Source organism: Bactrocera neohumeralis, chromosome 6 (genome assembly GCF_024586455.1).
Source record: "Bactrocera neohumeralis isolate Rockhampton chromosome 6, APGP_CSIRO_Bneo_wtdbg2-racon-allhic-juicebox.fasta_v2, whole genome shotgun sequence".
Taxonomy (NCBI): domain Eukaryota; kingdom Metazoa; phylum Arthropoda; class Insecta; order Diptera; family Tephritidae; genus Bactrocera; species Bactrocera neohumeralis.
In genome coordinates, this window is record NC_065923.1 from 8,658,291 (window position 1) to 8,672,683 (window position 14,393).

Consider the following 14,393-nt stretch of genomic DNA (forward strand, 5'->3'; position numbering starts at 1 on the left):
GCTGTAACCAGAACAGAAATGTCACATATACACGACACAGCTTATGATAAGGATAGTCAAGATAGGAATGCACCTAAAGTGACTAAAGATGATGCGTCGAATGCAGAACATTTAAAGGGACGGGGTGATGTTAAGCGCAAGATAATCGAATTGGAAAATGCCAAAAACATAATGCCAACATTCGCTATTGGCAAGCAAAAGTCTTTGGCTGAGATTGGTGAAAAAATTCCAGCTGTTAAAGAAGTGGTGAAGGATTTTGAAGATAAATTGCATGACTACAGCCTGGAAACAACACCATTTAAGGTGAGACAACGTGATTCAACGCCAACCCATGTGGATGAGAGTGTTTTGGAGCGTCAAATATTAACCGATGTCGATCTTGCATTGGAGAACCTTATGTCTCATGAGCCACCAACACAAGAGGTGAAACTATCGCCTGTAACGGCCATAGAGACTAGATTGGATAACTCCGACGTGCCAAAGGAAGAAATTTGCGAAAAAGTCTGCATGAAACGTAAAATGTTCGAAGTAGCTAAAGATGAGATTAAGTCAGTCACCACAGATGAGGCAGAGTCCGCTTTTGAGCATCCAATGGAGAAGTCACCAAAAGCAATTAATTTGCCATCAGCAGATAGCAAAGATTCTGGTATTTTGCCAAATGTCAAAGATGTTGTTAAAACATTTGAGCAGAAGTTTGCTTCTCTACAATCCTCGCCATTACTCGCGCGCAAGCAGGTTGTTCGTGCGGACAATGAAGTAGACATTACTTATTTAGGCGAACAAGGTCTTAGTCAAACTGACGAAATTTTACAAACAATAGCTGGATCAGCGCTACCAGTACATGGTGCAATCATGACTCAGGCAAGGTTGGGTAGCTCTTTAGGAGAAGAACAAGTAGAACAGTTTTCTGACCCATTAGTTAAAAATCAAAAAATGTCTGAAATAAATAGAGATTATGGCACTAGCTCGATTGATCAAAATACCCCAAATGACAATAAGAAAGAAGTAGTTTCTAAGGTCACCGATGAACCACAGGTTGCGGATAATGCAAACGACTTCATTGAAACGATATGTGATAAAACCGAATTTCCTATCGAAGGAACAAATGTGATAGACAATTCAAGCTTCCCAATGACAGATAAAGAAGGTGCTGACTTAACACCTGACAAACAGGACAGTGATATTACTACCATAAAAGAGTATAAATTAAAAATTTATGAAACAGCTGAAAATGAGCGTAAACTAGAAGTTTATTTAGGGAGCCTTAAACAAAGAAAAGATAGCATAGAAAGTGTGAAATCTTCCGATGAAACTTCAACAATCAAACGATTTCCTGTAACGGTACCGTTACCGATAAGTGAGAAAAATGAAACTAAAGAAGGAATTAATAAAATAGAAAGTTCCTCCAAAGATGAGCAAGACACTATCTCATGCGAGCATCTTAACATAACAGAGGAAGAGTTTGACAAACCTAAAGTCGCTGATATGAAACAGGTGTCACCATTAGTACCGTCTGTAGGCAAACCAGATGACAAAGACACTAAAGACGTTCAACCAATTTCAAAACCAGAAGACAAACCAAAATCTCCGCTCGACATTTCCTCATGTGTACTCTTCTGATGAATCAGAGGAAGAGTTTGACAAACCTAAAGTCGCTGATATGAAACAGGTGTCACCATTAGTACCGTCTGTAGGCAAACCAGATGACAAAGACACTAAAGACGTTCAACCAATTTCAAAACCAGAAGACAAACCAAAATCTCCTCTTGACATTGCTAAGCCTGTTCCTCATGTGTACTCTTCTGATGAATCAGAGGAAGAGTTTGACAAACCTAAAGTCGCTGATATGAAACAGGTGTCACCATTAGTACCGTCTGTAGGCAAACCAGATGACAAAGACACTAAAGACGTTCAACCAATTTCAAAACCAGAAGACAAACCAAAATCTCCGCTTGACATTGCTAAGCCTGTTCCTCATGTGTACTCTTCTGATGAATCAGAGGAAGAGTTTGACAAACCTAAAGTCGCTGATATGAAACAGGTGTCACCATTAGTACCGTCTGTAGGCAAACCAGATGACAAAGACACTAAAGACGTTCAACCAATTTCAAAACCAGAAGACAAACCAAAATCTCCGCTTGACATTGCTAAGCCTGTTCCTCATGTGTACTCTTCTGATGAATCAGAGGAAGAGTTTGACAAACCTAAAGTCGCTGATATGAAACAGGTGTCACCATTAGTACCGTCTGTAGGCAAACCAGATGACAAAGACACTAAAGACGTTCAACCAATTTCAAAACCAGAAGACAAACCAAAATCTCCGCTTGACATTGCTAAGCCTGTTCCTCATGTGTACTCTTCTGATGAATCAGAGGAAGAGTTTGACAAACCTAAAGTCGCTGATATGAAACAGGTGTCACCATTAGTACCGTCTGTAGGCAAACCAGATGACAAAGACACTAAAGACGTTCAACCAATTTCAAAACCAGAAGACAAACCAAAATCTCCGCTTGACATTGCTAAGCCTGTTCCTCATGTGTACTCTTCTGATGAATCAGAGGAAGAGTTTGACAAACCTAAAGTCGCTTTTGACAAACCTAAAGTCGCTGATATGAAACAGGTGTCACCATTAGTACCGTCTGTAGGCAAACCAGATGACAAAGACACTAAAGACGTTCAACCAATTTCAAAACCAGAAGACAAACCAAAATCTCCTCTTGACATTGCTAAGCCTGTTCCTCATGTGTACTCTTCTGATGAATCAGAGGAAGAGTTTGACAAACCTAAAGTCGCTGATATGAAACAGGTGTCACCATTAGTACCGTCTGTAGGCAAACCAGATGACAAAGACACTAAAGACGTTCAACCAATTTCAAAACCAGAAGACAAACCAAAATCTCCTCTTGACATTGCTAAGCCTGTTCCTCATGTGTACTCTTCTGATGAATCAGAGGAAGAGTTTGACAAACCTAAAGTCGCTGATATGAAACAGGTGTCACCATTAGTACCGTCTGTAGGCAAACCAGATGACAAAGACACTAAAGACGTTCAACCAATTTCAAAACCAGAAGACAAACCAAAATCTCCTCTTGACATTGCTAAGCCTGTTCCTCATGTGTACTCTTCTGATGAATCAGAGGAAGAGTTTGACAAACCTAAAGTCGCTGATATGAAACAGGTGTCACCATTAGTACCGTCTGTAGGCAAACCAGATGACAAAGACACTAAAGACGTTCAACCAATTTCAAAACCAGAAGACAAACCAAAATCTCCGCTTGACATTGCTAAGCCTGTTCCTCATGTGTACTCTTCTGATGAATCAGAGGAAGAGTTTGACAAACCTAAAGTCGCTGATATGAAACAGGTGTCACCATTAGTACCGTCTCTGGTAGGCAAACCAGATGACAAAGACACTAAAGACGTTCAACCAATTTCAAAACCAGAAGACAAACCAAAATCTCCGCTTGACATTGCTAAGCCTGTTCCTCATGTGTACTCTTCTGATGAATCAGAGGAAGAGTTTGACAAACCTAAAGTCGCTGATATGAAACAGGTGTCACCATTAGTACCGTCTGTAGGCAAACCAGATGACAAAGACACTAAAGACGTTCAACCAATTTCAAAACCAGAAGACAAACCAAAATCTCCTCTTGACATTGCTAAGCCTGTTCCTCATGTGTACTCTTCTGATGAATCAGAGGAAGAGTTTGACAAACCTAAAGTCGCTGATATGAAACAGGTGTCACCATTAGTACCGTCTGTAGGCAAACCAGATGACAAAGACACTAAAGACGTTCAACCAATTTCAAAACCAGAAGACAAACCAAAATCTCCGCTTGACATTGCTAAGCCTGTTCCTCATGTGTACTCTTCTGATGAATCAGAGGAAGAGTTTGACAAACCTAAAGTCGCTGATATGAAACAGGTGTCACCATTAGTACCGTCTGTAGGCAAACCAGATGGCAAAGACACTAAAGACGTTCAACCAATTTCAAAACCAGAAGACAAACCAAAATCTCCGCTTGACATTGCTAAGCCTGTTCCTCATGTGTACTCTTCTGATGAATCAGAGGAAGAGTTTGACAAACCTAAAGTCGCTGATATGAAACAGGTGTCACCATTAGTACCGTCTGTAGGCAAACCAGATGACAAAGACACTAAAGACGTTCAACCAATTTCAAAACCAGAAGACAAACCAAAATCTCCGCTTGACATTGCTAAGCCTGTTCCTCATGTGTACTCTTCTGATGAATCAGAGGAAGAGTTTGACAAACCTAAAGTCGCTGATATGAAACAGGTGTCACCATTAGTACCGTCTGTAGGCAAACCAGATGACAAAGACACTAAAGACGTTCAACCAATTTCAAAACCAGAAGACAAACCAAAATCTCCGCTTGACATTGCTAAGCCTGTTCCTCATGTGTACTCTTCTGATGAATCAGAGGAAGAGTTTGACAAACCTAAACCTAAAGTCGCTGATATGAAACAGGTGTCACCATTAGTACCGTCTGTAGGCAAACCAGATGACAAAGACACTAAAGACGTTCAACCAATTTCAAAACCAGAAGACAAACCAAAATCTCCGCTTGACATTGCTAAGCCTGTTCCTCATGTGTACTCTTCTGATGAATCAGAGGAAGAGTTTGACAAACCTAAAGTCGCTGATATGAAACAGGTGTCACCATTAGTACCGTCTGTAGGCAAACCAGATGACAAAGACACTAAAGACGTTCAACCAATTTCAAAACCAGAAGACAAACCAAAATCTCCTCTTGACATTGCTAAGCCTGTTCCTCATGTGTACTCTTCTGATGAATCAGAGGAAGAGTTTGACAAACCTAAAGTCGCTGATATGAAACAGGTGTCACCATTAGTACCGTCTGTAGGCAAACCAGATGACAAAGACACTAAAGACGTTCAACCAATTTCAAAACCAGAAGACAAACCAAAATCTCCGCTTGACATTGCTAAGCCTGTTCCTCATGTGTACTCTTCTGATGAATCAGAGGAAGAGTTTGACAAACCTAAAGTCGCTGATATGAAACAGGTGTCACCATTAGTACCGTCTGTAGGCAAACCAGATGACAAAGACACTAAAGACGTTCAACCAATTTCAAAACCAGAAGACAAACCAAAATCTCCGCTTGACATTGCTAAGCCTGTTCCTCATGTGTACTCTTCTGATGAATCAGAGGAAGAGTTTGACAAACCTAAAGTCGCTGATATGAAACAGGTGTCACCATTAGTACCGTCTGTAGGCAAACCAGATGACAAAGACACTAAAGACGTTCAACCAATTTCAAAACCAGAAGACAAACCAAAATCTCCGCTTGACATTGCTAAGCCTGTTCCTCATGTGTACTCTTCTGATGAATCAGAGGAAGAGTTTGACAAACCTAAAGTCGCTGATATGAAACAGGTGTCACCATTAGTACCGTCTGTAGGCAAACCAGATGACAAAGACACTAAAGACGTTCAACCAATTTCAAAACCAGAAGACAAACCAAAATCTCCGCTTGACATTGCTAAGCCTGTTCCTCATGTGTACTCTTCTGATGAATCAGAGGAAGAGTTTGACAAACCTAAAGTCGCTGATATGAAACAGGTGTCACCATTAGTACCGTCTGTAGGCAAACCAGATGACAAAGACACTAAAGACGTTCAACCAATTTCAAAACCAGAAGACAAACCAAAATCTCCGCTTGACATTGAACCATAGTCGGTACACCAAAACTGAAAAAGTTCCTGCTGCGACTCCTATTGAAAATGTGCAAAATAAAGCTATTAAAAATACAGCAATAGCAAATGTATCCACCAGACATAGAAAGCATTTACAAAATAAAGATGAAATATCTAAACTTTCTACAAAAAAAGCTGCCCCAAGCCCACTAAAAACGGAAATTCGTTCCGATCGGTCCACAAGCCTTCGTTCACAAACAGTCAATGTTGGATTAAGCGAAGACAATTCACATAGTCGATCAACAACGCCAAGGCCGCGAACACGCACTGACGTAACCACGATGCCATATAATGCTACACTAAGAACATTCAGTCCAACATCTAGCCGTCCAAAGGCCGACTACTCTCACGTAACTAGCGTTTACGCGCAAACCAAAAAATATGATAAAAAGACTACATCCAAGAAAACCAAAACAAAGACAATCACTAAATCTTCCGAACCAGCAGGTGAAGATGCTCAACGAAAGCGGCTGACTACACCTACCTCAACTGTAATGCACAGATATATGCAGCCAACTTTGGCACACAGCCTGCGATACGCACATACACAGTCCACGTCAAAACAAGCAGACTTAACTTCGGACACTACGTTGAGATCAAAATCACCTGGACCAGCAGTGTTACAGCCAAAAGGTAAGCCGCTAACTACTCCTATCACTTCTACAACTACTCATACTGATGCACAAAGACGATATGTACGCAACCTATCCAAAGAGGAGAAAACATTCAATTTTAAAAGTAGTTTGACGAATTTAAAAAAAGACTCACTCACTAATAGCAAGGAATCCATAAAAAGCACTGAAAAACTGTATAATAGAAAACCCAATATAGACAAGCCAAAAGCTGTGATAGCACATAGTGAACAAATAACTGACAAATCCATGTCCCCAAAAACAAGTAAGGAAATGAGTAATGTATTGAATAAGTCAAATCAAAGTAAAATAAAGCACAAAATTAACAGACCAAAGGATAACGCAAAATTAGATGTGGCTACCGGAAACACGCAAAGAAGCGTAACACGAGACAGCTCAGAAGAGACGAAAGTCTTAACACGAAGTGAAAGAATTCAGCAGCGGTCGAAGGTACCCGTTAGCATATCTTCCAATATAACGACTCGAAGAATAACTAAAACTAATAGAACAGAAAGTATTTTGGGCGACAAAAATCCACGTACCGTCAACAAGGATGTTGTAAAAACGGATAGTGGCACAATGAAAATGGATCAGGTAAAGAAGAAAGGCCAAACTAGGAAAAGTGATGTAAAAGTACAAAAGAAAATTAAAGATTCTATAAATGAGTCCAGCATGACTGGCAGCGGCAATACGAGTGCCAGTGGCTCATTGAGTAGTGTACGTAAATATACGCGCACCACCACAAATATTAAAAAACTTGATAAAGATGTGGCTAATCTGCGATTGGCAGAAAAGTCTGTTTTTACCACATCGAAAATATCTAAGATACCAGCCGTACCCACACGCACTACGGTGGTTAAAGTTAACCAAGAGCCAGTAGCTGCTATTGTCAGCACAGTCATAATTGATGACGACGCCGAAATAACGCGTTCATTCAAATCCACGGAGAGTACAAAAAGTTCTACCTCATCTTCTGGAAGCAGAAAAGTTTTAACAAGTGAAGTTTTTACCAAAACATTTGGACCAGACAAAGCTTTTGAAGTTATCTATCGACAGCCAGACAATGATATGGATTCAGCGTCCATTGTCCGGCCACCATCAGCGGACCAACGTTGTACAAACGAGTTTGATGTTAGTTTCATTGATACAACCGATTCCAGTTTGTCCGATTCAGTTGCTTTGCCAATGTTTAATACGGAACAGGACCGTTTATTAGCCGCAAGTCCAAGCTCACCAAAAGCCACACGCAGTCCACTAGCCTTAATCGAAGAAACACTGCGTAGGCAACAAGCCGGTTATGCCGTGGATCCTGCGCTGCAAATGCAATTCGGCGCCTCCGGTATACGTATGGGAAGTATAAGTCCGACATCATCGCGAAATTCTAGATCGGAGCAAAACGAAACGCCAAAAGGTAAATAAACGTTTATCACGTATTTAGTTAGCTTCCATATTTTTGCGTATAAGTTTATTTAGTTCACAGACTAAGTGTTTTTGAAGCTATATTTAAATGCTATTTACGTACAAACGTCAAACATACATATGCATATTGCCTATGATAGCGTACTCGTACAAGCCATACACACTGTTTTTTATTAACATATTTGCATTTACATATATAAAGAACGTAAAAACATAAACACGTAATACAACTTTGTAAATAAATGAACAATAAAAAATATTTTGAAATTTCAATCTTGTTCAATATGTACTACAAAATACTCTTTAATGGAGGTATTGCAGGACTAGACAACTTAGTTTAGAGCTTTAGTAGACCAATATTTTGATTAAATAGATATGATACATAAGTTGTTTAAGTTTGGATCGAGTTCGTTAATTTAATCGAAATGATAAGTAATTTTAAATTCTGAGTATAACAGTTTGGTATCTCAGTGAAAGAGTATTGAATGATATAAGTTAAGCATCCTAACTTAACGCACTCTTTCTGAATATTGGTTATGTTAATAAAACCTATTTCTGTTCACAATGAGACTGATAATATTATTGCAAACTTTTACAAATATATCAAATATTATCAAGTGCCTACATTACTAGAGATACTACACTGAAATTTAGTATCTAAAAGTGCGGCGCCTGTCTTAACCTAATCGACCAGATCAAGTAAAACAAGTAAGAAAGAGCTAAGTTCGTACAGTTTACACTCTTGCAATTTACAGCTCATACGTACGGACGGACGGACAGATAAATATACAGACAGACGAATTTCAACTCGTCTCGTCATCGTGATTATTTATTTATACATAGCCCGATATCTATTTCGATTAGTTTTAGGCGATACTTACAACCGTTATGTGAACAAAACTATTATACTCTGTAGCAACATGTTGCAAGAGTATAAAAATCGATAATACATACATACATATATTGAATTCGACTAGCACGCGTAAATATAGTAAAGTAAAGAATACATACGATATACATACGTATAAACTATGCAGCTTACTAGGTTATAAATGTACTTTATGGATTATCAGTTTTATTGTGAACACTTGCAACGGCCCATTTAAGTAAGCATACACCAGTTGCACCCTAAAGCACTCTTTGAAGATTATTCAAAACGGAAAGAGATCTGCCATATTTAATTATAAAGTTGGCGTTAACTGCCGTTAAACGAGCAGCTCACGTGTATGCTTACTTAATTCTTCCACTGTTCACACAGCTCGCAGCTTTTCGAACATGGGTACAAAGACATGTTACATGTTTTAAGAATACAATTTTTGTTCGCCTAACTGTTACTCGTATAAGGCAGACAACTTCTTACAACTTCGCGTCAACTAATTAAATGTGCTGTTATGGTATTCATGCAACAACAAAGTTTATAGTAGCGATGTTTGTGGTGTATGAATACCGTCCAATGCTTTAACTGCTTTCGTAAATAATTTATTCGATTATTTTATATTAAATTAATATAATTGGAAATAACTCAAAATTTAAAATCAATTTGACTCTTCCACAAATAGCGAATACTCAAACTGTTAATAAGAACATTTAAGTTACTCTACCTAAACAAACCAAACAAATCAAAATGTCCACAAAGCTTCCAATCATTTCCGTTACCACCAACGATCATTCGGAATCGGAATGCTCAGAGGATTCCCACAGCAATGATATGGATTATAATTTTAATACGGGTGAAGTGACAGACGTTGAGGACTTCGACAGCCAGACTGATATGAAGATATTGCCAACTCGGAAAGCTTCCAACCATACGCTTAATATACCTAAACAAAATGAGAAAGACAATGATGCCACCGACATTGAGGACTACAACGACACTGATTCCGAGGATGATGAAGAGGAAAAGAGCAATGTTTACCCCGAATTAAAGTTATCACTTCAAGAATTCTTGCAGCATGGACTGCGCGAACAAAGCATGGTCGACAATGAAGCCAAAGAAAAGGTGGAGAACAAAGCGGGTGACTTTTTGCAAGCACAAAATTTGAATCAAACAAGTGATTTTCTAACAGACTGTGAAGACTACAATACTGAATCCGAATTGGATAATGGTTGTGAGCGGTCGGTGTGTGTTGACTTAGATACTGCCGTTGGTGAACAGGATAGAGTATTCATTGCTGATAGCGAGCGTTCTGTCAACGGGAATGAACACTCTGATGAATACGAAGACTTATCTGTGCTAAGCGATATTAGTGAGCTCGCGTCGGCGCTGTCGGATGTTGCTGGAACCGGTGGCGCACGTGGCATGTCCGAAGATGAAGTGCTGGAGATTTCGGGCGATGAAGAGGAGTGTCAAATTGTTATTTCAGAATCGGCATCCGATGAAGATGACCAGGTATACGGCGATAATGCTAGTTTACCGCCTATTGATGTAGCATTCATCAGCAGTGGCAGTCAGCAGCGCAGGAAGTCGACAACTATGTCTCTTAATAAGAATGCTTTTCTGACGGTGGCAAATACAGGTGTAGAGGAGGTATTAACAGATGTTGAAAAACTTGATGACTCTGCCGCGGAGGATAGCTTCGATAGTGAGGAAGAACAAAAATCCATACCCAGAGCGGTTATACTAAGGGCCACTGGTGAAGATTCTGCTGATATTACCGATGTGGAAGATGTATTTTGCGATGATGTCGGCACACAATCCTCAAATGAACCTAACGCAATATCGGACTCTATGCTGCCACCAGTACATCGTGAGATGGTGGTACTTAAGGAAGATAAATTTGGCGACACTATTGAGAACGTGATGCCATTAGATCGAGAATATCAATTTGGTGTTTACAATAGTGCAACCGACGGCATGCAAACTGACGATGAAGATTACTCATGTGCCGATGATTTGGAGCGAAATGTCTCAATCGCAGAGTGTTTGAATGCGGAGAATCTAATTGAAGACGAAGTCACCGTACTAAATGAGACGTTAAAACCACAGATTAGCAAGCGCCTTGAATTGCACGCCCACACAGAACCGGTGACAGATATTGAAGAAATCTATGTTGATGGCACAAACAGGCGTAAAAAACTGAAGACACGAAGCCTGAGCAAAGGAAAAGCAAAACTCTTAGATGTTGTTAGAGTTAAAGAGGACGGTGGCACCGACATTGAAGACATGGATCTAAGTGAACGTGGTCTGCCACCAAATCTGAAATTGAATGCAGCACAAAAGCAGCATCAAGACGATAGCATTGATAAAGCCACCGATATAGAAGATATCAGCGCTGACGAGGGGTCGGATGTATCCGATAATGAAGCTCAATGCGACGCCGATATTGGCAGTTCGACTTTAAAGGCGTACATAGCGAGTAACAGCAATATTGTGCTAACAATAGAGACAGATGGTCAAAGAAAATCTCACATAAATCATTTACAAACTTTGACAATGGGCGCTGACAGCACTGGTGATGTCACCAATCTACCAAATACCGATATTGAAGATATGCAATGCACTTCTGATGCCGACGATGTTGACAGCGATAAAGTGGCAGATGACATGCACACTGGCAATTGCACTGAATTCAACGAGTTGTTAAACGAGAGTTACACTGTGGTACACGAGAAGAACACCAATAGCTTTAACGCCGAGGCGGAGAAACTTCATATGAAAGGAAATGTTGAAACGCTTGATGTGCATACAGACATCGAATATGTTGAATCCGATGAATCGGCTGCCAGAGGTGGCAACTAAAACCCAACCAATACAGCCAACAATGAAGTTCACAAAGAAAGCAAACACAAACTATAAACAAAATAAAAAAAATATATAAAATATATAAAAAATAACAAAAACACAACAAAATAATTTGTAAGTAAAAAACGTTTGATATACATATATTAAAACAAAAATAAAAAAATACTAAGTCAACTGGACTTTTGAATATTGCTAGCGATGTCAACGTTATTGCTTTTTTATAAATGAAATAACATAATTAATACATGTTAACATACACTAACAAATATGAATGTCTGTTTTCGTCATTACTACTAACAAACTCCCAATTACTTTTGAACGTCTAACCACGTTGCTAACAAAAAGCCTTGTGTAATAAGCACTGGATATATTTGCGTTATCCCTCCATGCATTTACATAGTACGTAGTTATGAAATTCTTCATCCGTTCTTAGGCTTAAATCATTTTACATTGCAATTTGTGATCATCGTTTTATGTTTATGCTGCAAACATTTGTCAATCTCACCTCATATCAGTCTCTTGAAGTCCCAAACAAATCAATTCTTCGTGAATGCTAACATTATTTATTTTGTGTGTGTTTTTTATAGAAACCATAGAAGAAAAGCTCGTTTTAGATGAGGATTCGTTCCGAAATATTGGTAAGTTAAGAGTTAAAGGCTCAACCACAACACGTATATACGTTTGTGCGCATTCTTTTTACGTTTTATGTTTACATATGAATATACATATAAGCGATTTCCACCACTTACTTAGTCTTCCCATACACCGATAGTGATCACAACACAACAGCACGCTTTTACATTGCATTTACTTAGTTTTAGTTCTTAAGCCACTCATACACATTTCATTTCTATTAAGTTTCAAAAATTGCAAACAATTAGAGCAAAATTTAACAAAACCAGGCGACAATCAGTGCTGAAGTTTGGTTGAATATAGCGCGATTGGGGCATTACTACATATATGATTTCGTACTAGATCTCGGCGATCTCGCGTTGTTCTTACAACATACACGGAATCATACACTCAACTCTACTATTTATTATGCATACCTAACTTATACCTACATATGTACATATACAAATACACATAAACATACTAACAACATATGTTAAGAAGTATATATGAGGGAAAAAGCTTAGAGGTGAAGTCGTCGTTTGAAAAAAAAAGTCAACTGTTTGAGAAAAGATTTCACAATATCGTAAGATTTACCAGTTCAGCTACTTAAGTTGTTTGAAAAGTTTTGAAAATTGTGGTTATTTCTTATTTAAATATAAAAAATATTTTATTTTAATATAATAAATACATATATTTGTACGAATAACCTTTCACCAACCGGATTCGCATTGCTTAATGCCTCGAGAGGCGTGCATAGGTACATGTGCTTGTAAGGAAACATTTCGCTTCACTTTTGAGTAGTTAAGGATATTTTTTGTATGAATGAAAGACATTTCAGGCTCGAGAAAGACGAAGAGCGTTTATCTCGTTATCGTCGAAGATAGCCAAACTCGTTCCGGCGACCAACTAAATAGCGTTAGGCTCATCTTACATAATTTGAGGTTTGCTTAGTCACTGCTTCTTAAGCTTCACATGCCAACACAACGCATTATCATTATATGTATGTACCATATGTTAAACACGACATTTCACGCTCATTAACTCATTATTGCATTAAAAAATGGATTTGCACGCTTTGACTAACAATGTGGAATATGCAAAAATATATTGTTGCCAAATATGTTGCAATGTTGCTGTAATTACTTACATTCATGTGAATGGTGCTTAAAGTATTGGAATATTGTTGCAATTACATACTGTATATGCAATGTGCAATTGTCTTGCAGGCGACGACGTTAAAGAACAAATCCTTTACGCGGCAGCCGAAGATAATGTTATTGAAAAGTTAATAGATTTTGATGCAGATGCTGATGGCAGCAAAGATAATATTTATAAATATAGTGATGTAGAGGATGATGATGAAAAATACTCTGATGACGATGACGATGATGATGATGAAGATAGAAGTAGAAAGGCTGGTGGTGAGAAGCTGCTCGCTTTTGATACCAACATACGCCAAGAGGCTGCAGTGCTGATTGATAACGTACTCGAAGAGAGCATTAACATTATTAGCACGCGACAGCAGCAGCAGCATCAGCAACAAGAAGCCAATGGCTATGATTCATTTAAGCAGGAATATAATTCAGAAAGTGAAAATTATGCTATAACTTGTGATGATATTGGTGGCTTGGATGTCATCAAATCGCCAACTATTGAATCAATGTCTGGGAAATCGTTCGACGATAATATGAGCTTTACTGACGAGCAGTGGCCTGGCACGCAGCAGCACCACACGCAAGTCAGTGCAGTGCCCGGCGTTGCAACCACAACAATTACCACCGCCAGCACATCACAGCAGCAAAAACGCTCACATGATCTTATTGATTCCAAAGATGGCTTCAAGCCGGTAACAGCAACAGAAACTATAGAAACTATAACTACATTAACAACAACAACTACTAGACAAATTGGTACAACACTACATGAAGCTGTCACATTTGGTGGTAGTGGTGGTATTAGTGATGTTGATGCTGCTGACGCTGTTGTTGAAGAGGCAGACTGGAAGACAAAAGGTAATTTTGACAAGGCACAGAACATACAAGCATACACCTAGGCATATTATGTTTAAGCACACAGATCAAGTAATAGTTAACATACATATACATACATACGTACATCCATGCAAACCATATCAGGTACATACCAGAGATTGAAACTGCCGTGTACATAATCCCCCTAATCTTAGGTTATTCATCGACATATAAGTATAACTGCTATCACATATATATATACAACCTCACAAACAT

The 14,393-nt window shown here is 38.8% G+C and overlaps 2 protein-coding genes across 18 annotated transcripts in view; both read left to right on the forward strand.

The window, feature by feature from the left end:
- LOC126762533 (ankyrin-3) overlaps positions 1–14,393 on the forward strand; it is a 61,521-nt gene that overhangs the window by 35,610 nt on the left and 11,518 nt on the right. For 9 of the 11 annotated variants that reach the window (XM_050479348.1, XM_050479353.1, XM_050479349.1 and 6 more), the window contains 2 exons: positions 12,120–12,170; positions 13,374–14,159. In XM_050479348.1, coding sequence (XP_050335305.1) covers positions 12,120–12,170; positions 13,374–14,159 — 837 coding nt within the window. The remainder of the gene's footprint in view (positions 1–12,119; positions 12,171–13,373; positions 14,160–14,393) is intronic. The other 2 variants (XM_050479358.1, XM_050479359.1) reach the window with 1 other exon arrangement.
- LOC126762537 (uncharacterized) overlaps positions 1–14,393 on the forward strand; it is a 28,607-nt gene that overhangs the window by 2,696 nt on the left and 11,518 nt on the right. For 6 of the 7 annotated variants that reach the window (XM_050479363.1, XM_050479362.1, XM_050479365.1 and 3 more), the window contains exons 2-3: positions 9,350–11,646; positions 12,120–12,170. In XM_050479363.1, coding sequence (XP_050335320.1) covers positions 9,415–11,529 — 2,115 coding nt within the window. In that variant the 5' untranslated portion in view covers positions 9,350–9,414 and the 3' untranslated portion in view covers positions 11,530–11,646; positions 12,120–12,170. Of the gene's footprint in view, positions 1–7,686; positions 7,783–9,349; positions 11,647–12,119; positions 12,171–14,393 lie in introns of those variants that run through there. The other variant, XM_050479366.1, reaches the window with a different exon arrangement.